The sequence below is a fragment of the Pagrus major genome, chromosome 5, assembly GCF_040436345.1.
Source record: "Pagrus major chromosome 5, Pma_NU_1.0".
NCBI lineage: Eukaryota > Metazoa > Chordata > Actinopteri > Spariformes > Sparidae > Pagrus > Pagrus major.
This window is the reverse complement of record NC_133219.1, coordinates 25878003-25901427: the sequence shown is the minus strand read 5'-3', so window position 1 is coordinate 25901427 and position 23425 is coordinate 25878003. Positions and strand designations below refer to the sequence as shown.

Genomic DNA, 23425 nt, shown 5'->3' with positions numbered 1-23425 from the left:
TCACCTCTCCTAGTTTGGCCCAGTTGAAGGACTTCAGGGGATGAGAAGGCTGAGGGATGGACTTGGAGCGCATCGTGCTTGCTGAGTTGAATGATGAAGGAATAGGAGGAGGCGGTGCTCCAAAAATGGGAGGGGCTCCTGGCGGAGGAGGAGGTCCTCCTGGTGGAGGAGGAGGTGGTGGTGGAGGCGGGCAGCTGAATGGTAGTGGAGGAGGAGGTGGAGGAAAGCCACCCATCATAGGTGGTGGAGGTGGAGCCACGGGGCCACCAGGAGGGGGAGGAGGAGGTGGGAAAGAGACATTGCTGCCCTGCTGGAGGGGAGATTGAAAATAAAGTTATTATGTTTTGAATGACATATTACTTTAATTCCGTAGACTTTTATTCTACTTGACAGGTGTATTTAAATGTAATAGTTAAATGTCATAAAATGAGTGTCACCCTTCCAAATAAACAGCTAAGCATATGTCAGAGAGCTACCCTGCAAGTGCTTTTTAAAAATTATAATGTCATGCCTGAAACGGAGACAAATACCAATAATGACATTTTGGGAAATATGCTTGTTTACTGCCATATTGGGCATTAGACAAGAAGACAAACTATATGTATCTGACCCCAATAAAATAGATAACTATCTTAACAAAATAGCTAGCTTTAGAAAAAAGAGGAGAAACAGACCTTCCAAAAACTCCAAATATAGTCTTACTTAGATGACGTATCTCTAGCTAGAAAAAAAGCTAAAACTACATCCAAAATTCAGCTGGAGTTTGTTCAAAGTTTTACAAAAATGCAGACATAGCAACTTTAGAATGACAACAGGACTTCTGAGATGCTGCATTCAGTTACTGGGCCCAGCTGTCGTTGAGTGATTATTAGCTCCAATACGATAACGTATAACGCTCAATAACCTTTACCTCTACAGTCCATTTGCAAAGAGTAAATATTTTGATAAGTTCCTCCTTCCACTATTGTTTGAGCTTTTTAAAATTGATTAGGCCTCATAATTAGCTCCACAGATAAGCTAACGTAAGTTAAGCTCATGAAGCTACAGTGTCTCCTTTTCTCTTTCTACCTGTGTCTAACACACATACGTAAATGTGCAATGGGTACATATGACAGATTTGAAGTTGTTGGAAGGCAGCTTTAAATGTTTCTTTCTTCCACTAGTGTTTGAGCTATGCTAGGCTAAACATACCTTGAACCAATCTCTGTAGTGAATGCAGTGAGGTAACAATGATACCGAATTGTCTTATGAGTGAGAAAGCAAACAAATAATATCACTAAATTTTGAAGCATTTTTTAAAAACTTAATTGGGTAATTTTTCTTAAGGGAAACTGTAAAAAAGTGGGAAAAAAACTAATTTAGAAAAATCCATTATTAAGATGAATAAATCACTTAGCAATAGGCTATGCCATTACTTAAAAGCACATCACAGAATCATGGAGCATGTTGTATGTGTCATATTGTAATGTAATATTAAAAGCAGCACTGCTCACAGCTATGTCATTGATGCGTGAGGACAGGTCCATGACTTGCTCCCTGGCAGAGCGCAACTCCACTCCCTCGCGCTGGAGTTTGTCCTTCATCTTGTTCAAAGTCTTCATCATATCGTCCTTCTCCTGGGTCTTGGTTTCACACTCACGCTCCTTCCTCTCTAGTTTAGCTAACAGCTCTCCATGATCTCAAAGAAAACAATGGGGCAGAAATTTGTTAATGGGATGAAAATTCAGATAATAAAATGCAACAAGAATAGATACATACAGAGAAGCAGATAGTGATTTGTTGGCAAATATATACATAGAGTATATGAAAACAGATGGATGGAGATAAGAATGCATGATACATTTGATGATGCATTTTCTCTTTCAACCTGCAGAGTGCAGTGTGTAAAACAAGTTTTACCTTTCCTGAACTTCTCTGCCTGCTCTCGCCATTGTTTCACCTCATTCTCATTGACCAACCTGTGAAGCAGGCAGACAAAAATGAGCACAGACACAAAAATAGACAGACAAACTGAGAATAGCCTTGCACAAAATGCTTGCACATGGGGGTCAACTGCAGTCCAACCAAGCCAAGTCAGAACATTTTGAGGAAGTTCAATAATTTGATTGGAAATCTGTTGATCACTGACAACAGTTCTTCACTTACTTTTAGCGAGAGGAGTTCAGATTCATTACCAACATTGACTGGGTTGATGCAGAGTGCTCTTTAAAGCTGTGTGACACATTAGTGCTTAAATAAACCCTGCAATACTGTGTTCAGTTATGTTCAGCTTGAAGTCAAAGAGGGTTACAATGATGTTCTGATATTAATGTGAGAAATGAGCGTTCCTGATAATGAAGCAATCAGGGAAGCTGCACATTGGTATAATAGAATATAGAATGCAATATGTAAAAAAACTGAATGAAGGAGAAGTTAAAAGATTATCAACTGGAGAGTCTTGAGAAATTAATTCAGATGGAGAAAGACTAGAAAGTGAAACCTTGAGCACCGGTGGAAGCCATGACTAGAGTTGAGAGAACAGACATGTTTCAGTGTCACTAAGCACAGAGTATAAGAGACACAATGAAACAGAGAGAGCATGAGAGAAGGCAGTACTAAAAAAGGAAGAGTGCTGAGTAATGACTGCCAATAAGGATAAAATAACATCACTGTGGTAATGATTCACACTTAAACACTTGTAATTAATTCACACTAGGAAATCCACAAGGCAATTCAAAGCATTAATCAGGTCTTCCTAATGCTTATGTTAGTGAATAGGACAGTCTGAACTTGATTACAGTCAGTGCTACTTTAATTACAGCTCGGGCAACACTCCATGGATCCAACTCATTTTGTTGACCAGTCAAAAAAAATACCTTTACAAAGCTGTGGAAAAATGTGATTTTGTACAAGAGTGTTAATTTTGTGTCAAGAGTTAGTAGTCAGAGCCGTCGTCATGGTGACCGCAGATGATGAATGACTTTGTCTCCCAGTTGTTTTAACAGTTGTTTTAACGTCCCCCTCTGAGCCGCTGCTACACCAGACAAAACATTTTCACCCGCTCACAGTCAGGGCCTCCGGCATGCGGCCAAAGCATGAGGAAAGCTCAGTGTATGCACCCTCTTTCCAGGCATAATTTACTCCAGGAGAGTAATGTTTATTAATGGAAACACAACAAGACTTTGGCAAAAATTTAAAGTGAGGGATAGGTTTTGACTGCTGTGATGGATCTGCAATGGGCAGTAATGGACATCCGGGCTTAGAAGCATCATCCAAGTTCACTTTCTGTACGCTACTTGAAAGAATTACCCTCAAGTGAGTTGATTGCACAAACAGAAGTGACTGAATTAGTGAACACAGTAGGAGCTAGCAGGGTCCAAAGTTTACCACGCTAGATTTATACATTGCTTTCATCGCTGAGACTAAACACATTCATCACTGACCTGAAGCTTGACTTAAAAATCACAAGAAAGTGGAAGAGAAAAAAGATGGTGACAGAAAAGAATGACAGCACATCAGAAAGTGAAAATAAAGTTAACTTGGTGGGAGAACTACGCACCAAATGTATTGTATGGACAAAGCCCAGAATGCCATCTTTAAACACTACCTACACTCAGCACACACTGGGGTCATTCCCTCCTGAACACAAGTGCAGATACGTTTTAAAAGTCAGTGAAACCCAGACCACAAGAACCAACAAATGTTAATGATCATTTGGAATCCAAATCTCTGTAGGTGACAGTGTTGACTGTGCCCTTGATGACATACAGAAAACATCTAATTCCAAGTCATAATGGCTGCATTTTCCTATTATTTCTCCATGTTGTCTTCTACATGTAGTGTAGTGACTGCTTCGCCACACCTAAACATGGCTGACTTGGCCAGCCTACCTGCTTAATGCGATTAGAGTAATTTCCTTTTGATCTCTGTTTTCCACTTTCATGCCAATTCACCCTCTTCCTCCGATTCTACCCACGGCCCCCTGCTGCCACCTTCACTTCACCTCACATTTTCCACTCCCATTAAAAGTAAAAAAAAAATGAAAGCCAGGCCAAGAGCGTTGAAAAAGGTCTTTTTACACAAGTGAATACTGGGTTGCTGTAAATGTTGCCTTACGCTAAAGCTCTGATGCATAACTCTAGTTATAAATTCCAGTGCTTCTCTGCCTTGTAGCCATGCCCCAAACACTCAATTTTATTTATTTTCTTACAATGTGCTGATATCAGGGCGGTCTTTAATCTTAGTTAGAAGTGATGCTGACTGGATGCAATACCCACAAGATATGTTCAGAAATGAGAGTATGACATCTGACATCTTTTGGCATTCATGTGAATGCATATGAACAGGAAACATACTGTATGACAGTAAAAGTATCAATGGGTATAGGCTGCCAAAGGACTGACAAAAGACTGCTTTGACCAAGGATAGCAAGATTCCACTTACATGCGAATGATGTTCTTAACACTGAAGTTGTCCAGAGGTGCGATGTCAGGGTCCTCTCCCTTGTCGTCCTGGAGGACTATCTGCTGAATGATCCTGTCTAAGAGCTGCCAGTGCTGCAGGCTGCCACCGCCACGTTTATCTGGGTGTGGAGTCACAGACAGAAATGGTCAGGTAATCAATTCAAAATTAAAACTTGGCCTATGATGAAAGGTACACTTCATATATGATTTATTTAAGGGATAATGCCCAAAGAGATGTCCATTTTCAGTAATAAATGGACGATGCAGAGGCCATTAATTCCTGATTATGATTACTTCGAAGGGCATTATCCAGCTTATACCATGGTCACCTGCCAAAGAAAAATTTATATTTTAATGTGTTTTGCAATCAATATTTAAGGTTTTTCACAAGCAATAATTCTCTTTCCCTGGCAACACCCAAGGGTTTGACTAATCCCAAGAACAATCATTACGATCCCATAAGGCTCTTATGCAATGGAAACAAGGTTCACTACTCCAGTAAATATCAATATATTGCCATTAGTATCAACAACCAAAGACACATTTCTTGTTATTTATCTACTCACAGGGCATCTGCAGGCAGTGTTGGAGGATGGAGATGAGGTTGGGGTAGGCATCTGTGTGGCTCAGCTTCTTCTTGATCATCTCAAACATGGCACCAGCACTCTTAGTATCTACATGGGTCTATTCAAAAAGATCCAGACTTGAATTACTTTTATGTCTGACCATTGCTCTGCTTGAATTTGGATCATTTAAGCAATACATCCAAGGAAGTACGGGAACCAATATTAGTTTGACAAGAAAATAAGAGGTTACTCACCAAATCAAATCTTTTGGCCAGCTCAGAGTCGTCCTCATTCCGCACCATTTCAAAGAAGTCCAAATGCCTTGACAGAAAGAAATAACAGTCTGAAATTAACATGTTTACTGTACCTCAACTAAACTAAACAACTACTGTTGTGTTAGGGGTCCTGGAGACCACAGGCTCTGTTTGACAATTCAGGACCCCTGCCAGCTTATAAAGCCCAGAATATAATGCTTTTTTCTTTATAGTTTGCATTCGTTCATCTGTGAATGATTTTTGGCACATCATATATAATACATACAATATGGAAGTAAAGTAAATCTCAACATGACACAAAGGTGAAGCAGGTCTGCTGTGCACAATGGTTACTGAGGAGGATGATCATTTATTGGTTGATTGCTCCTTAGTCTTATTCTCACCTGTCCAGAGTGGCGTTCTCGTGCTCTCTGAGCTTGTCGATGACCGGCTGGATGCCTAACATTAGGAACTCGTACCTTAGGTGGAGGCGGAACTCAAGGTTGTCCTTGAATTAAAAGAGGAACAATAACAGATGATGATGAAATATCTATTAAATGTCTAGTTTGTATCTGGGTATCTGTACTCATAATACCCATTCACATTTTAGCACCTGTGAAAGGAGGATGTTTGTGATCAACAAAGATGTTCCACAGAAAAATCATGTGACTGTTATCTTTAAAAGGCTTTCCCATCTGAGCGCATACAGGTACAAGGTGTCTGTCTGGATGAACAAAACTTAAGGTAGGTATGTTGAACCTTTAAGTTTAAATGTAAAATACCTTTAAACTGAAACTTAAAAGAAAGATTTGGGAAAATAATTTTACTCTTTTTTAAATGTAAATTATATACACACATATACATACAGTACATACATATATATACAGTGCATTCAGACCCCTTCACTTTTTTCACATTTTCTTATGTTGCTCTATATACACACACATTATACATATACACACACACACATCTATCTATCCATCCATCCATCCATCCATCCATCTATCTATCTATCTATCTATATTCTGCCGCGTTGTCAGGTACCTAGCACACTGATCCGATACTACAAGATGGAGTTAAAACACTGCAGGAGGTTTAGGTACATTAATTACAGGTATTTGATTATACTCTAAATGGCATGGGTGTACATCCTGACCTCCCCAGCTCCTGCGTTGAGCACAGCATTGATGAAGGACATGATGGCAGTCTTTAAATTGACCTCGTCTCTGTAGCGGCCTGTACTCTTGTCCAGCTCATTCAGCAGCGTCTACATGGTACAGACATATGGGAAGGTTAGTCAGCAAGTGTGTTTGATCTTAAGTATATTTCAACACTGAAATCATCAGATAGCAACTAAGTCAGAAATTAAATGAACTTCTCTCTGAACTGACATGGAAATCTTAGTTTATCAAAATTGATTTGTTAACACAACATTGAAGAGAAACTGGCAACACAGGGACACTGTTTTCACTTCTCACACCCTTCGTTCCCTCTTATACAGACTGAGGGGGCATGATTTACCACTAACCCCAGGGGGATGGGTGAAATGTGGCTTGTTGACTCAGTCCTGCTAGTCACTGCAGCGCTACACATACCCTGACCTCTATAACTCTGGATGTCCTCACCTGCCTTTAATATGACCAGAGTGTTGACTTAACCTGAGGCAAGAAGTCTGGGGTGCTGCAGCATAATGACTGCAACTTGATTTATATGGACATTAATCAGAAATATTTTCTCTGCCCTTTCCCATAATCTCTGCCTGCCCCAGGTCTCCAGTAGGGTCCATAAGGATGTCTGTCTCATGAGACCTGACCACAATTCAAGCAACAAAACAGCACATTTAACACTTTCCCTCACCTGAAAGCGAGTCCGCTCAGCAGCATATTTCTGGTAGTGTGCCATGGCCTGCAGCACCTTCTTGTGTCCATCGGGCACCAGGCACACCGCCCCCAGAATTTCCAGCACTGCCACTTTGGTCTTGATGTTCTCCGTCCGCAGGCTCTGTGAGATGGTGTTGATGCTCTGTGGGTGGGCCAGGACGTGCGAGCGTCCCTGGGAGTTGTTCATCAGGGCCTTGATGCAGCCGATGACGGAGGTGTGGATGCGGCTTTCTGATGTCTCGTAGTCCATGCTGCGCAGGAAGTTGAGGAGGCAGGTGAGGCCATCTAGCTCAATGAAGCGTGTGACAAACCTGGAGGAATTGGGAAGGAAAATTAGTACAGATTCGGAGTTAAGTAAAACATGAGCAGGGTGAATGACATAATATACATAATGCACACATATGTAACTTTGGCCTTTTGAGGTCAACAAAACCAATTAAAAAACAAAAGACATAATTTGATGAAGTGAAGTAGTGTAGGATCTATCTGACATGATCTGGGCAGAAATGCTGATGGACGTGATAATGTGTTTAAGCTTTATTCACATCATGTTCAATGACTTCCTTCCTCACTCTCTGACTTATCATCTGATGGTTTCCTTGAAGTTACAGCAACAGTCGAGTACACAATTCAAAACATATAACAAAAGGCCTAGTCGTTTTTACACATATTAATGCAGAAATGTTACATATTATGTCTTTAAAATGAGCAAATGCCAGTAACACCTTAAAGCATCTTTAGATTCTGTTTTTTTTTTAACAACACAATGGCTTTATGGCAAGTATTTAAAGATATGCCACAATGTCCAGGTTGCCAACAATGAATGACTTTGTTCCTAGTTCAAGTCCAACTGAGGACCATTCACCATATCTCTCAGAGTAAAGGCACAAAATGCTCTACAATATTAATAATAAAACAAATGCTGCTTAAGCATGAGAATGATTAATTTCAGCAATCAATTCAAATTAAATTATCATCTATTTAAAGGCTGCAACACATCAGATAATCAGATATTTTGTTCATTTTATCATGTAGATTTATCATTTTGTCCACAAAATCACAAAATCCCACAATTCACTTGTTTTGTCTGACCAACAGTAAAAAAACAAAAGTTTAAAATAATCCAAAGACTGATAAAGGCAGTAAGTCTTTTGAAGGATAAGAAAAAGCAAAGGTTTGGCTTGAAAAAGACTCGAGAATTTTTAACTTAATTAACGAATTGGTTAGAGGTACCCCAGTCATTTAGTGTTGCACTTCCATAAAGTGCGGGTACTCACAAGACACATTAAAGAATGAATGAAGTTGATATCCTGACTTTTATTCTCTACATTTCCCATGATGGAACCAATAGAGCTGAAACAATGAATCGATAATTCATTGTTGATAATCGATATCATTTCATTGTTGATATCATGATCGATAATTGGTTAGTTGTTAACTATTAAATTAATTGGGAAAAAGTTTGATAATCAATTAATTGACTTGATTAATTTTTTAAGAAAAAAAAAAAAAAAAAAAATTCTCTGATTCCAGCTTGATTCCAGCATGTGAACATATTCCGGTTTATTTACTCCTCTATGACAGTAAATAAATATCACCATTTACTCTATCAATCAAGAAGATAATCAAAAGATTCATTGCCAAACAAAATAATCGTTAGATCCAGCCCAATAGCAATCAATAGAATCTTTTCATTAGACCCTTTCTGCCTCCCACATCTTTCAAACTTCACAACTTTAGTTTTTAAAGCAGGCTTACTGTTAAAAGCTCATCTATTTGATCAACTCCTCCCTCACTTCAGGCCGTATTCCAGCTCCTTTCAAGACAGCTACAGTAAAGCCACTCCTAAAGAAACCCACCCTTGACTCGGCTGACATCCGAACCTACAGACCTGTATCTCTTCTCTCGTTCCTCTCTAAAACTCTGGAACGTGCTGTCTACAACCAACTGTCCTCCTACCTTTCTCAGAACAACCTCCTAGACCCTAATCAGTCAGGCTTCAGGACTGCTCACTCCACTGAGACGGCCCTCTCACAGTGACTGAGTTGCTCCGTGCCGCCAAAGCCTCGTCCCACTCGTCAGTCCTCATCCTCCTCGACTTATCCTCTGCGTTTGACACAGTCAACCACCAAATCCTCCTCTCCAATCTGGCTGAACTTGGCATTGCTGACTCTGCTCTAACCTGGTTCGCATCACACCTGACAAATCGCACCTTTCAGGTCACGTGGAATGGCTCCTTGTCCAAACCCTGCTCCCTGGAAACTGGCGTCCCTCAAGGCTCAGTACTCGGACCGCTTCTGTTTTCATTATACACTAGATCACTGGGCACTGCAATCACATCATATGGATTCTCTTACCACTTTTATGCTGACGACACCCAACTGTTCCTCTCCTTTCCCCCATCCTCCAATACTCACATTGCCACGCGCATCTCGGAATGTCTGGCAGACATCTCCGCTTGGACAACTGCGCATCATCTCAAGCTCAACCTCAGTAAAACTGAACTCCTCTTCATCCCGGGGAAAGACTGCCCTCACATGGACCTGGCAGTCACTGTCGAGAACGTCACGGTATCGCCTTCATCGACTGCGAGAAACCTGGGTGTGATCCTTGACGACGGACTATCCTGCACTTCCAACATCACCGCGGTGGCCCGATCCTGCAGATTTGCCCTCTACAACATCTGCAGGATCCGGTCTTTCCTCACAAAGGACGCAACGCAACTCCTGGTCCAATCGCTGGTCATTTCCCGCCTGGATTATGCAACTCTCTCTTGGCTGGACTCCCAGCCTCTGCGACTAAACCTTTGCAACGTATCCAGAATGCTGTAGCACGCCTTGTTTTCAATCTACCCAAATTCTCCCATGTGACCCCCCTCCTCAAGACCATGGTGCTGGCCTTCAAGGCTGTCAACGGAACTGCACCCATCTACCTCCAAACACTGGTCAGACCACACGCCCCAATGTGAGCACTTCGCTCTACTACATCAGCTGGCCGACTGGTACCACCATCGCTGAGAGCAAACAAAGGCCGCTCAGCGAAGTCGCGACTCTTCTCTGGTTCTGGCGCCCCAGTGGTGGAACCGCCCCCCCCCCCCCCCCCCCCCCAAAAAAAAAAGAAATTATATGCACTTGTAAGTTCTTACCCTTAGCACTTTCATCATAGCAATTTTGTACTTATGGTATCCTCGATAAAAATAGCAGCTACTTTGCTCAGATGAGGGCTTGAAAATTGTTTCTCTTTTCTTTTCTACTTTATCGACGGTGATATGTCGTGGTTTCTTTCTTGTGACAAATGTACTTATTGTAAGTCGCTTTGGACAAAAGTGTCTGCTAAATGCCATACATGTAAATGTAAATGTAATTTGCATAAGCAAAGATAGCCCTGATAACATCATGAGGCACACAATTTAAAGCTCCTCCAGAGCCACTGTTTTCCCATCCTGAACAGGTACTCCCAATGAACCGAATGACAGGCAGGACACGTAAATATTGAGAGATGTCACGTCTTGCGAACCATCTGAGGGCTGTATTGTAAATTACCTTCCCACTCACTAAGATTCCTGATAGGCCTCATAAATTATTTCAAACAAATCAGGGCTTTTATAAGGGGTGAAAGCGGCAGAGGGAGAGGAGAGAGAAGACGAGTGAGAACAAAGGAAAAGGAAAGAAGGATGGAGTCAGAAAGTGGAAGGGACAGTGAGGAAAGAGGGAGAAAGTCTGAGAGTTGAGATTTACTGCTACTCATTGTAACAGATACATTGTTTTGATGTCAGAAGTTCCATCCCCTCCCACTGCTGTCTTGGCTTGGGCAGGCGTGGAAAAAATACTGCACAAAAAAATGTAAATCATCCAGTTATTATCCCATACACTGAGGCCACAGCTCTTCCCCCACTCACACACAATCAGTCCCAGATTTCCATAAGATTCAGACATAAGCACACACATGCACACATGCTTAGACTTCCATATTATGAAGACTCTCATTGTCATAATGTATTCCCTAGACCGTTACCCTAACCTTAGCCATCACAAATAAACACTTAATAATAAATAAACACATGAAAATTCAGTGGCGTCATAGCCGGTAAAACATTTCTGGAACAGAAATAGCCTACTCTTAAGGAACTTAAGTAGGCCTTGAAGAGGACTTGTTTTGAAATTTAAAAAACAACCAAAGACAAAACACATAAAATGGCTCCATACAGCTCATCCGGCATAACTCAAGTCTCTGGAAGCCCTGAGACCCCAAACTGATTTGAAAAGAGTTTTTATGTGCCCTTTTTTAAGATGACATCCTCACTGTGGTTGCTAAGCTAAAAACATTAGCATGCAGCCTGTCAAGTGAAGCTTGAACGTGAGGGTGTTTTATGTTGTTTTTTTTTCTTTTATGTTTCTTCAGTTGTTTAGGAGAATGCTGCAACACTGCTTTGCTATGGAGCTCCAGAACACACATACACGCACACACACTTTACCTGGCATGACCAGTAAATCTCTCAAAGACATATAATCCTATGATCTTCAGCAGTGCCGGATGAGATCAAGAAGGCCATGCTACATGCATGCATGCATGCATGCAGACAGTCAGACTTCCTTAGAAATGCAGTGAAATCATAGAGAACACACACATCCTTTCAGCAGACATGTGCTTCTTGTTTCAGGACAGACGCCACAGTCTCGGCCTCTACTCAACACTGAGGTGGCAAAAAATGAATCCATTATATTAGATATGACTTGATTCAGATGCAACACAGACACTGGAACTGGAGCAAGGCAGAACTGATTCAACTGTTAAAGTTGCACATCTTACATCAGTGACAAGTCTTTGGCCAGCACAGAAGACAGCAATACCCTTATGCCTGTCTGTGGACTACGAGGCCACCTCAGTTGTTTTATGCTGCAGGAGAAATTAAGCTGAACATCTTTGTGATGAGTGTATGGAAAGCAGAGGGCGAGACACGTTGTTTCTGGAGTGTGGGTTCAAAAAGGTGGACGGGATTCAAGGCTTTGCTTGCTGCCTGCTTCACTTCACTCTGCTGGTTTGCCGACAGCTCACCAGAGACACAGGCACACATCCTATACACCATAAACAAATGCAAGTGCATGTGCTTGCACAGGGGAAAGTAGGAAGATAGATGCATGCATACACTAACCCATATGCATGACTTTGACAGTGACTAATCTACTGTACTGTTAATAAAACCTTATAGAGAGCTGACATCTATCCACTCTCATTTTCTCTCCAGCGAGCACTTGAATCAATTGATCCCATCTCCTCTGACTTTGGAGTCCCCTCTTCTCCTATCCGCTGACATTCACGCTCAGCCGAGTGGCGTGCAGGCCTTTTTCTTTTTTTTCTTCCTTTTTTGGAACAACCACTGCATACTTGAAAAGCCGCTGGGGTTGCGTTCAAGACAGAGACAACCACTGCATACTATATGAGCTCAGGCAGAGCTGAACAATACCGAGGCTTAGCCAACCACGCACACACAAACATTAAGTTCTTCAGACAGACAAAAGAAAGAAATGAGGAACATAACTTGGAATTGGATGAGTCTAAACAAAAGTGACAGTATAGGCAAAAAATTAGTGCAGTGTGTGTGTCAAGCATGGTCAAATGCAACATTTGGTTTGCTGCTGATCAAAATTCAAACAAAACCATTTAGAGTCATGCAATTTCCATTGCGTTCAACCCCTCAACCAGAGGCAGACAGTATTCTAAATGAACAGGACGGTGCAGAAAACTAATCCAGATGCTAATATTCAGAAATTCATTCAAACCAACTGGACTTTTCGAGGTTTTAGTTGCACAGACAAAACATTCTGCCTTTTTGAACTGTGGATAACCCATGTGTGGCAGGCAGTCGGTCGAGAGTTCATTCTTGCCTCAAAGCCTAACCATACAAACTCATCAATGTGCAACATTTCCACACGTACACTAAGGGCACTCAAGCAGCCATGTGCTCTCTGCCTCTCTTCCACCCTTAATCTCATCAACACGTTTGCCACACACTTAAGATCTCTTCCAAACATCCCCTCACCTACGTTCAGGCGACACACAAACACACACACATCTTCTTCTACTATGAAAGGACTTGAGTGTGGACAAAGGCCCAGGAGGTTATTCAGAGGTGCTGCTTTAAACTAGTTGACAGAAGTATCTGCTCTCACTCAAATACATTTCACTTGATGTGAGGCCTAGCGTGGTAAAATAAGAGCTGAACAAAGGGCAGCACACATAAAACTGACACACATACACACACATATACAGATCACAATAAAACTGCTGGCCAAGGTGCACAACTGTGATGTGTATAGTATATCATGGCATGAAGCAAATGACTCTTATGGACTAGGTTTATAGTTAACTATACAGGGAGAAGTCTACATCAGTTTGTGTGACTTGGACAAGAGTGGGCAATGCTTCCACAATGGCCCCTTAACATGTTTACTAAGCCACAGGCTGGATGTAATGGATTACATTTACTCATGTTACTGCAACAAAGGCGTTTTTGTGTACCTGTACTTTTTTTTTTTGAGTATTAAACCGCCTCACTGTTTTAGGCCCAACACGACAGTCAAGTTGCAATTTACTGACATGTATGTTTTCACTTAGACTGTTTTTACAGAGGACCAATAGAGAGCTTTGTCACATGGTGCAACGGTAATCACCTTAAGCCCAATATCAGCTATATGTCTATTAGTGTGTAAAATACAAATTCCTTGTATGTGCTCATATGCTTGGTCAATAAACCTAATTCTGCTTCGTATTTGACCGTGTGAAAATTTGTTAGAATTAACATATGAATTCTTGAGTTATGGCCAGAAATGTATTTTGTGAGGTCACAGTGACCTGTAATCAAAGGTCTACCTTAATCATCAAAATGTATTCAGTTCATTGTCGCGTTCAAGTGGGAATTTGTGTCAATTTTGAAGAAATTCCCTCAAGGCATTCCTGAAATATTGTGTTCACAAGAAAACATAATCCCTCAGGCCACGGTTAAAGTTGGCTCAGAGAATAAGAAAAAATGTATCTCAAGTGTTGTACTTTGCTACATTTGAAGTTGTATCAGTTACAGAGTTAGAACAAAATTCACAGGAAAGTCTTAACAAACTGTGTGAGAATCATAAGAGTAAGAGTAAGCTCCAGAGACCTCTATGTCCAGAGAGGAGTCACTCAGCTGAACATACATGTTCTAAATGTCTACCTTTACTGGCCCAGTGCCAGGGGTTGTGTGAGGGGTGCTGTCACAACTCCATAAAATTGAGGATGGCATCATGATGGGTTATGGTGAAGGTGGTCATTATTGTTCCTAGGCCACAGTAGACTATCTTTTTTTATCTTTATATAAGTACAAATCATATTTAAACATTTAAATATAAACATTTTACATTCATATATTCAAACATTTCACCTTCCTGTACCTGTGTAACTTAAGTATGTAAGTATGTGGTTTTAAGCAGGATGTATAGTATATAATTACATGGAGAGCCAAATGTATCAGGGATCAAAGTAAGGGCTGAATATATCCCCACTTTTGCCACCTTTGTTCTGCTCTCCATATGTTTATTGCCATTCCAACACAAACCTCCCTCACAAGCAGGCTTAGTCTCTTTACTTCTAAACTGGCTTGTGTCTAGTGTACCTATCTGTCCCTGATTTAAGACCCTCAAATGCAAAGTGGTGAGAAATCTGCACTCTGAGAGAAGCAAAAACATTGCTCCATCCAAGACTCTGTTAAGGTGTGATACTCCACTCTCCCACTAATGTATCTGGTAATATATGAAAACAGATATAAAGTTCACTCTCTGTTAAGCGGAACCTTTGAGAGATCTGGCAGCAAAATGTTTTGAAGGATAATATTTGCATGTGGTGGTAGCAAATCGTCCAAAGGCCTATTGACACAGGAGCAGCCGACTCGAGTCAATATTCTTGCTGGAAGAGATTTGCAGATACAAAGTCCAGAGAGCTGTCTTGGGAAGCATTGCAATGCTCTACTGACATGAGTCTGGGACTTCAGTGCATTCTGGGCCAGCATGGCCTCAGCGACTTCCAGGAAAGCTTCATATCCTGTCCTCCTGCAGTCATGCTGATCACGGAAATGACAGTGATCGAAAACCGTCATATCTTAGATACAAGAATGCACACACAGTATGCTCATCAGCACAGACATAAACATCAGTTCAGATGTGAAGAGGAGTCAATAGGTCAACAGTGCTAATATAAGTACACTTAACAATGTAGCTAAAATACCACAGGAGAATATAAATATTTTTATATTTGGAAGCTAAATTAAAATGTAATCCAGACTGAGTAGATTGAATTTGACTACACAGCTGGCTGTAGCAGGTCATGTTTGCATATTAACTCAATTGAGATTCAGCTTTATGTGAGTAAACACTCCCGTGTGATGGCCAAGCTCCATTTGACTTACTGGTAAACAAAGCCATATTTACCGGCACAGAAAATTAGATGAGCTGTTCAGCCAATTTTCCAAATGTCTCACTTTTACGGCTGTTTATAATTGATCAAATTTATATTTGTAATAAGACATCTGGGCCATTAAATTGGCTATTAAAACAATTTCTGGTAAACAGCTAATGAAGTGCACCCCTCACAGCAAGAAATCTACCTGCCTGCTGTCTCCTCTCATTGTTGGAGGTAACGTTTGAGATGTGACATGTAACATTTCCTATATTACCCACAATGCCTTTTGACATTTTATGGAATTTTTACTATCTCTCATTTATCATTATTATTCATAAATCAGAGAATATCATAAAAATCTATTTTCATTTATTTTTTGGAAAACACTTACACAAATCAAGCTATCAATGATCTGTGAGCAAACCTGTAAAATCCTGAAGAATATACATAGAAAGGAATAAAACTGTAAAGTTTGGTCCATTAAAGTACACTGAAGTGGAGATTTATGGCTCCGAATATGAGATTTTTTTTCTTCTTTTTTCTTTCCACTAGTCTGAACACATGTTACTGAAGAGCCCCAAATCTCAGAATTGACAAATGCATTGACAGGTGGTTTCTCCACCCTAAGAAATTAGAAGTACAGAATGTCTCAAAATGCAAGCATTCTTAGTGGAATAGTTGTCTTGTGTTGTATGTATTACTATATTTATCTGCCGAGGACAATAATATTGGAGACTATGGTCAGCTAAAAAATCCATTATCCATACTACACTCTGGTCTATTGTATCAAATGATACAGCAATTGAGCCTCTGTGAAAACATCACTAAAATCTGATGTTAACCACTAAAGTTGTACTAGTGGAAAATGCAAAGTTGTCTCCTACACTGCTACACTGAAAATGTGACACAAGGAGTACACAAATGTACATGCCAAAAACTTATTCTGACTCATTGTTTTCAGATGAATTTCTCTTCTAATCAGGTGAGGGGGTTTAGAATGCTTTTCCGCTGAAAACAGATGCCTGCTGCGGCCATAAAAGATGCTTCGAGAGAGGTGGGGATGAATCAAAACGGCAAAGTTGTGACACGACAGCTAAACAAAAAGCAGCTTTTAATTTCAGTTATTTTCTTGAGAAACACTGAATTATTTTACCTAGGGATGCATCAGTCCCCATTTATCTCCCCATGCAGATTCTGATATCCCTCTCACCAAATATGGCATCTTAACCTAACTTTGTAGAACAGGTTAGGGTCATTTTATGAAGGTTAACATGAGGCCAGGCAGGGCTGTGGCACTAAGAACTGAGTCTGATTACCATCACAACTTAATGAATGTAACTGGTAGCAGAAGCAAGAAAAAACACCTTTAAATTCATTTTTTGCCTGTCTCAGTGTCACATCCCATTTACAGTTACAAGCAGCAGAATATATGCCTTGAGGATGTCATCTTGACATTTCAGTGGCTCATAATCAGCCTGTAAGTGTCAACAGTGGGTGGCTTGCTGACAAAGTGCTGCTTTTGTGCGCTCTGCTTGGCACCCTGCATGCCCACCATGTGTTTGGGTCCTGTGGCCCGGCAGAGCAGGCAGCTCAGAGCACAAGGGCACCTCTTCACAACCAGGCCCAGCTGCCTCTATGAAATACCAATGGAAAGGAAGAAGGGGGGCTATTTCAGGCTGTCACCCAGAGAGAGGCATGAATCAAAGAAGAATACAGACAGACATCACCATGTCTCATATAATGTTGCCATTAAGGGATACAGCATACTAACACAAACAAAGACACAGAGGTGACAAATAAAGGGGATGTTATTTACTTATGGCCACATTAAACCACACAGTTCCCACAGACATCTAAACTGTCGAGCACAAAGTCGTCGTTTTTGTCTTAGTCACCCATTTTATCACAAAGGCGAGACTTGGTGGGACATTAACATACTGCCCAGGCCTTCCCTGAACACCCATATTCTGTGGGACACACCTGCTACCCACATCACCACTCTAGCACTTAAACACATCTGTGTGCTAATGAGCAATAGCTCACTCTGAGAACAGCATGGCTGCAGGTGCATTACAGCCACTTTTGATGACGCAAATCAAGTGTACTTGAATATAATTAATGGATTTAATGAGTGTGAGAGAAACAGAGTGGCAAAAAAACAGAAAAAGGCATATTAGCATTGACCTGAAGTATCTGATACTGTGCTGGGGTACAAGGCATTGCTACATTGCTATTATATAAGGAAGTATTTGTAACACTGCCTCATTTAAGTCCTAGAAAAGGTCCTTCATTTATTTTTTGATGGTGCATAATTATCTTGACACACAACATTTATGAGATTCGCAAAAAAAAATACGCAATGTGCTGAACCCTGTCACCTCAAGTAAAAAAAGTAATCCCACACTCAAACTGCTCCTGTACTATGTAGTTATTCTGTGTAGATTCTTACTGATGTTTCAGCACTCAACAGGGTTAATAAAGGAATATTGTGGCAATGTGTTGTGATATAGTTACAAGACCTTATCCAACTAATTAGAATTTTCTCTCCCAACCATGTCTCAGACACTGTACAGGCTGAAATCATAATTTTTTCATAGTGTACCACACTGGGCTCACCCACTACATTTGTAGCCCCAATCTGGAATGGATGAGAATTAGGGTGGTCACGTGCCACCAAAGGAAGCATAGCCGTCAAATCAAATTGTGGACTTTGAGAATCATGATACACCTAGAATAGCATCAGAGCAGATTTATGTGATAAATCCCATTTAATGAGGGTATTAGTAATTTTCTCCATCATTTAAGTGCAACAGAAGGGGGTAACACAATCTTTAATTCTTAATTTATTCATCTGTAATGCTTAAGCTATTGATTAAAAAAAAAGTGACCTGGGAACATTGTCATTATAATGTTATATCAAATTTATGGTTTACTTTGAAAATGTCAAAATTAGATGGCTAAGTGAGTGAAAGTGCATACTTGGATGCCCAGATATAAACACAACCATGCACACACATACACACTTGGCCTACAAACACACTCACAACCCAGACGTGACCCAGACAGTGACGTTGCTCTGGGTTTTTGTCACTCTGCACATTATGTCTGTCACTTCATAGCTCCCCTTGAGAAAACTCAACACATTCTCTCTGATCCAAACCACTGTGTCATACAACTGGCATAGGCTAAATGAAAGCTTTAAAGGAGCTGCTGATGGGGAGAGGGAGGCAGTTTGTAATAGTCGGCTGTCTAGCGCCTTTGAATGTTACTTTGTGGTGATGAGTGAGGCCTAACAGCTGCTGATGACCATGTGGGGGGAGAAATAGGAGTCTAGATCTTTAAATAACAAAACTTGGGCCTATTTCAATTGGAAGTACAAACAGGCTTCCTTTTTTATACTGCAATCCTGTCCTGATAACAGACAGAAATGGAAAGTAAATATTTTGTGTAGCATGTTACATGGACTGTATTAAATGTCAATAAATCAGATAGCAGAAAAGCACATTTTAAAGAAGAGTCGAGCAATGCGGTGCTCTGTACTGTCTGCAGCAGAGGAAAAGGTCACAGTTTAGTTGGACGGAGAGATTGGCTTACCTCATTGGCTGAGTCCGAAGTGCTGTCTTCAGATCTTCCACCACCTTGTTCCTCATTTCCATTTCCTCCTCATCAAAGGCAAATAGGGTCTGCATCTGTATGAATGGTGAGAAATTAAATGAAAATGGAGTTTAGTGGAGACACAACTGATTAAAATGACTGAATTTTGGCTTCATACCATGCCATTAGGCAAACTACCTGCTGGCAAACAATTCTGCATGTTTAACTTTTTATTAAGAGATTTTCATTGTTTCTACTGGTTTAACATAAGAATGTTCATCTTAATTTGGCAGCAATAAATTTAAAAATTTAAACAGCAACAGTACATATTTCCAGTGTTGGGGAGACTTAAACTACATGTACTGTAGTTGAACTACATAGCTTAACTACAATTTGCTGTAACTTGCTGGTAGTTAAACTACTTTCATATTTTGTGCTGCATCAAGTATTTCAACTACTTTTTGGGTCATTTTTTGTAGTTTAACTACTCAATTTACAAACTACAATTTTGGCCAATAACATGAAATATTTTTTTATTAAAAAAAGACCTATATAATATAAATTTTATTTTATTTTTCTTTGAAAAAAGGCATGAAACACGTCATGACATGCTAAGCCAACGCTGCCTCTGATTGGCTTGCCCTGGCAGCACTCAAGTGCTTCACAGAGTGGGTGGGTCTTTATGCCAAGGAAGGCAGTGCTCATATGACACAAGCACGTCATGGACACCCCTCCCGCTACCCCCGATGCGCCCCCGAACGCACCAGCCCAACCATGGCCATATTTGAGCATGTACATGTTGGATATAGATGGCTATTTAGTGTTGGTAAAGATGTTTTTAGTGCCAAACGGAACCGGCTGTCGGATAAAAACTTTGAGAGACTGCTCATGTGTCGTGTCAACAAGCAATTCTGCCCTGGCATCTAGTTCTAGTGCCTAAGTGTTAGTGCCTCTGAAGTTCCTGCGATGTTGACCAAAAATGTCAGCTTTTGTTCTTTAAAAAATAAAACTTGAGTTGAGAGGCATATTTCTGCTGGCATGTGAATTTTTTGTAGGCTATTATATTTTGTTTCATATACACCATATATTGATTTATTTAACGCTGAGTTAAATGAGTATAATGGGTATAAGTAGTTGCTAAAGCTACTTTTTTAGCAGTAGTTTTACAAACTACATTTCTCCAGGGGTGGAAATGTAGTTTGTTCAAACTACTGCCAGGCTGAACTACATGTAGTTTTACAAGCTACGCTTGCAAAGTAGCTTCCCCAACACTGCATATTTCCTTCCCTTGTTTGTTTCAGTTTGCATCACAGATAATAAAGGCCACATTAACAGGCTAATGTTTCAGACACCACCGTTCAAGCAGATCATGTGTATCTCTATGTTAGCTTGAATGTGATCCTCTTTTCTAATCTGTAAACCTTTAGAAAAGACATAGAGGTCAAAGTTAGATGCAAATATTCCTGGCAAGAACATTTTTCGGACCAACAGCACTTACACAGCTAGCTGAGGTCGGACCCCATGTTTGAGTACCTAACAACAGCTCTGTTCTGTATGGTGTGTGAGTGTGTTTAATCTAGAAACAGTGCAGTCAAAACATCCATCATGAAGACTTAGCCTCAAGTCCAGATGGTTCATGGACTGTGTGCCAGAAAGAAAAGGCTCTGGCTCCTGTTTCCCAAAACGAATATGTTCATAGTCAATGGGAAGTTGGACACAACAAGTGTTGGGGAGAGTGAATGATTTGGACGTGCTGCGAGCCAGTTCACCGTGTCAATGATTCTAGCCAAAAGACTCCTTCCTACATCTGCTATTTGTAAGCTCCTTCGAACCTGTAGCCAACATTCACATAAGGATACTATTATAGCCAGTTGGTAAACCAGCAGAAGGTCCTTCCCTAAATCCTTATTATGGGAAGTGCCCCCCAGAGCCAGAACTATGCCTCTAAGCTAGTCGTCAGTGTGTCGTTAACTGAGTGAGAGATGAATGCAGCTCATCAAAACCTTAATTTGGACCACATGGGTCACTGATGCACCAAGTGAAAAGGTATTTGGTCAACATAAATGAAGGCTACCAACATTATTTGAGAGGCACAGAACCTAATTTAGCTAACAAAATGTTTGCTGAAACCTAGCTATTATCCAATTGTTCCTACGTGACTAAAAACTAAAACTGAATTGAGTGGAATCCGGTAATTGGAATACACAACTTTCAAACCAATTTATTGGCATTTCATTGTGATACAATTCTGTCATACAATTTTGTTATATTACAACAACCTTTTCGCATTTAATGCATTTCATTATGTGTGCAAATCACTCGAATTGTTATGACTTCATATAACTCACTGAAATGCTACCTTCCACTAATGAAACACATTACAATGTGAGTATCTACCTCCGAAAACAATAGCCTTTTGTCAAGTTTTATAGGAACTTTTAAAATTTTCAAATGTTCACAACAATGTGTTTCGAGTGTGTTTTCCAACGTGTTTTCCAGTTCAAAGCAGTTTTTGAACTGGAAATAACATCAAGTACAGAAACTTTTACTTTACTAAAGTTAAACAAAAGCACACAAATCTTAAGAAGAAAAACTAATAAGAGAAAGTTTAAAGCTGCATTAACTAATTTTTAGGCATTTTGGGGCAGCTAGTGTTTATAAACAAAACACTTTATTGTCATGTTTTAAGTTAGAAAACTTGTGATATAGATATACATAGGCTATAAATAAATTAATAATATATAAATTAACTCAGAGTTAGTTGTGACTAGCTTACTCCACTGCTGAAACACACTGTTAGCAAACAATTGCTTATTTACACATCCAACAGTTACTGAGCAACATTATTATTCATTTAGATTCAGGTTTGTGGCCACGTCGCAAATCTAAGACAAATATTCACTCTCCTTTTAGCTCGTTTTTTGTTCCGTACCAACTTTTGAGGGAAATGTCTGGCTGTTTAGCTGCTACATGCTCCACTATGTTCATCTTTTACAAAATGTTGTGTTGTAAAACTTTTTTGTAGTTGAGAATTGGAAAAAATTAAATCGATTAGTTCTGCATGTTTCTTTACCTCCCTAGCATTTCAAAAGCCCTTTTGCTTGCCTCAGTGTTTGATTGCCATCTCTATCTATCTATAGAAGACCTTATCCATGAGGAAGCTATGAAGCTCAACACGCTAGCTTGGACCCAGTAAGGCTGTAGAAACTCTTGTCAGAGTCACAAGGATGTCTGAATTATCACTGTGAACCCAAAGAACAACCTCAGGGCTCTGACATGGTTTTATGAATGAACATCAAGATGCTGGTTGTACAGTAATCTATCTGGGCAGCAAAGTGAAAATGAGCTCATCCAATAACTCAGCTACTGTGGAAGGGCTGCCCCTGGTGAGCCTGCTTAGGAGCCAAGACATGAAGTCATGTACAAGTTTTAAAATGTGCTCTTGTCAAGAGGCTGTCTGGGGCACGCTGGTGGAGAAAATGGAAGACTGAAAGTGGGAGTGAAAAATGATTCAGAAAGGGGAGGAAACTGGTGGAGTTATGGTGAATCAGAGAGACTCTGCCGTAGTGGAGCTTGAACAAGAGGCTGCTTGTGCAAAAATGGAGACAGCAAAAATATATTTCTCATTTATTAATTTAATCTATTATAGAGTCATACATTTTTAATCTTCCTTATGCATGCCAAGATAATTCTGCCACTGATCTAATTTAATTGAAATTGCTTGCAATGCGAATACATTTGTTTTCACTTGTTTCATTGAATTACGTTTTTCCCCCAATAATACATAACACTATCTAGGAAAAATAAAGAAAGTGAAAATATCTAATAACACTGACACGTTTTAACTTGTATTATGAAGAGAAGAAAAAAAGACTTTGAAGACTCTATATATTGTAGACTATGTAGAAATGATTTACAGACTCAGGTTGTTTTTGCTCCACTGTAGGATACATCAACAAACATAATAAGGAGTAGTACAGAAGACCGATGCAAATGTAATGACATAAAGGAACAAGACCAAAGAGCTGTGGTGGACTACAAGAGCAACATAAGGCCACCTGCCCCAGTTATCGTTTAGGGAGAGGAAGTGTAGATGACTTAATAAGTACCATGGGGTCCAAATCTATAAAAAAACTGAACACACAACACTTACTCCCTCTTCAGGAAGGGACAGAACAGACACTTCTCCCTGAAGAGACCAAGATCTTACAGTGTATGCAGAGCCTCCTGCAGATCTTCTACCACTCTATAGCCAGTGCAGT

General features: G+C 40.2%; 1 protein-coding gene across 3 annotated transcripts in view; it reads right to left on the bottom strand.

Annotated features, from left to right (window-relative positions):
• Nucleotides 1-23425, bottom strand: part of daam2 (dishevelled associated activator of morphogenesis 2) — a 116497-nt gene that overhangs the window by 22797 nt on the left and 70275 nt on the right. For 2 of the 3 annotated variants that reach the window (XM_073467186.1, XM_073467185.1), the window contains 10 exons: nt 19164-19258; nt 7120-7453; nt 6419-6529; nt 5667-5770; nt 5263-5329; nt 5009-5126; nt 4423-4561; nt 1900-1958; nt 1494-1678; nt 5-310 (listed from right to left, as the gene is read on the bottom strand). In XM_073467186.1, the coding sequence (XP_073323287.1) occupies nt 5-310; nt 1494-1678; nt 1900-1958; nt 4423-4561; nt 5009-5126; nt 5263-5329; nt 5667-5770; nt 6419-6529; nt 7120-7453; nt 19164-19258 (1518 nt within the window). The remainder of the gene's footprint in view (nt 1-4; nt 311-1493; nt 1679-1899; nt 1959-4422; nt 4562-5008; nt 5127-5262; nt 5330-5666; nt 5771-6418; nt 6530-7119; nt 7454-19163; nt 19259-23425) is intronic. The other variant, XM_073467187.1, reaches the window with a different exon arrangement.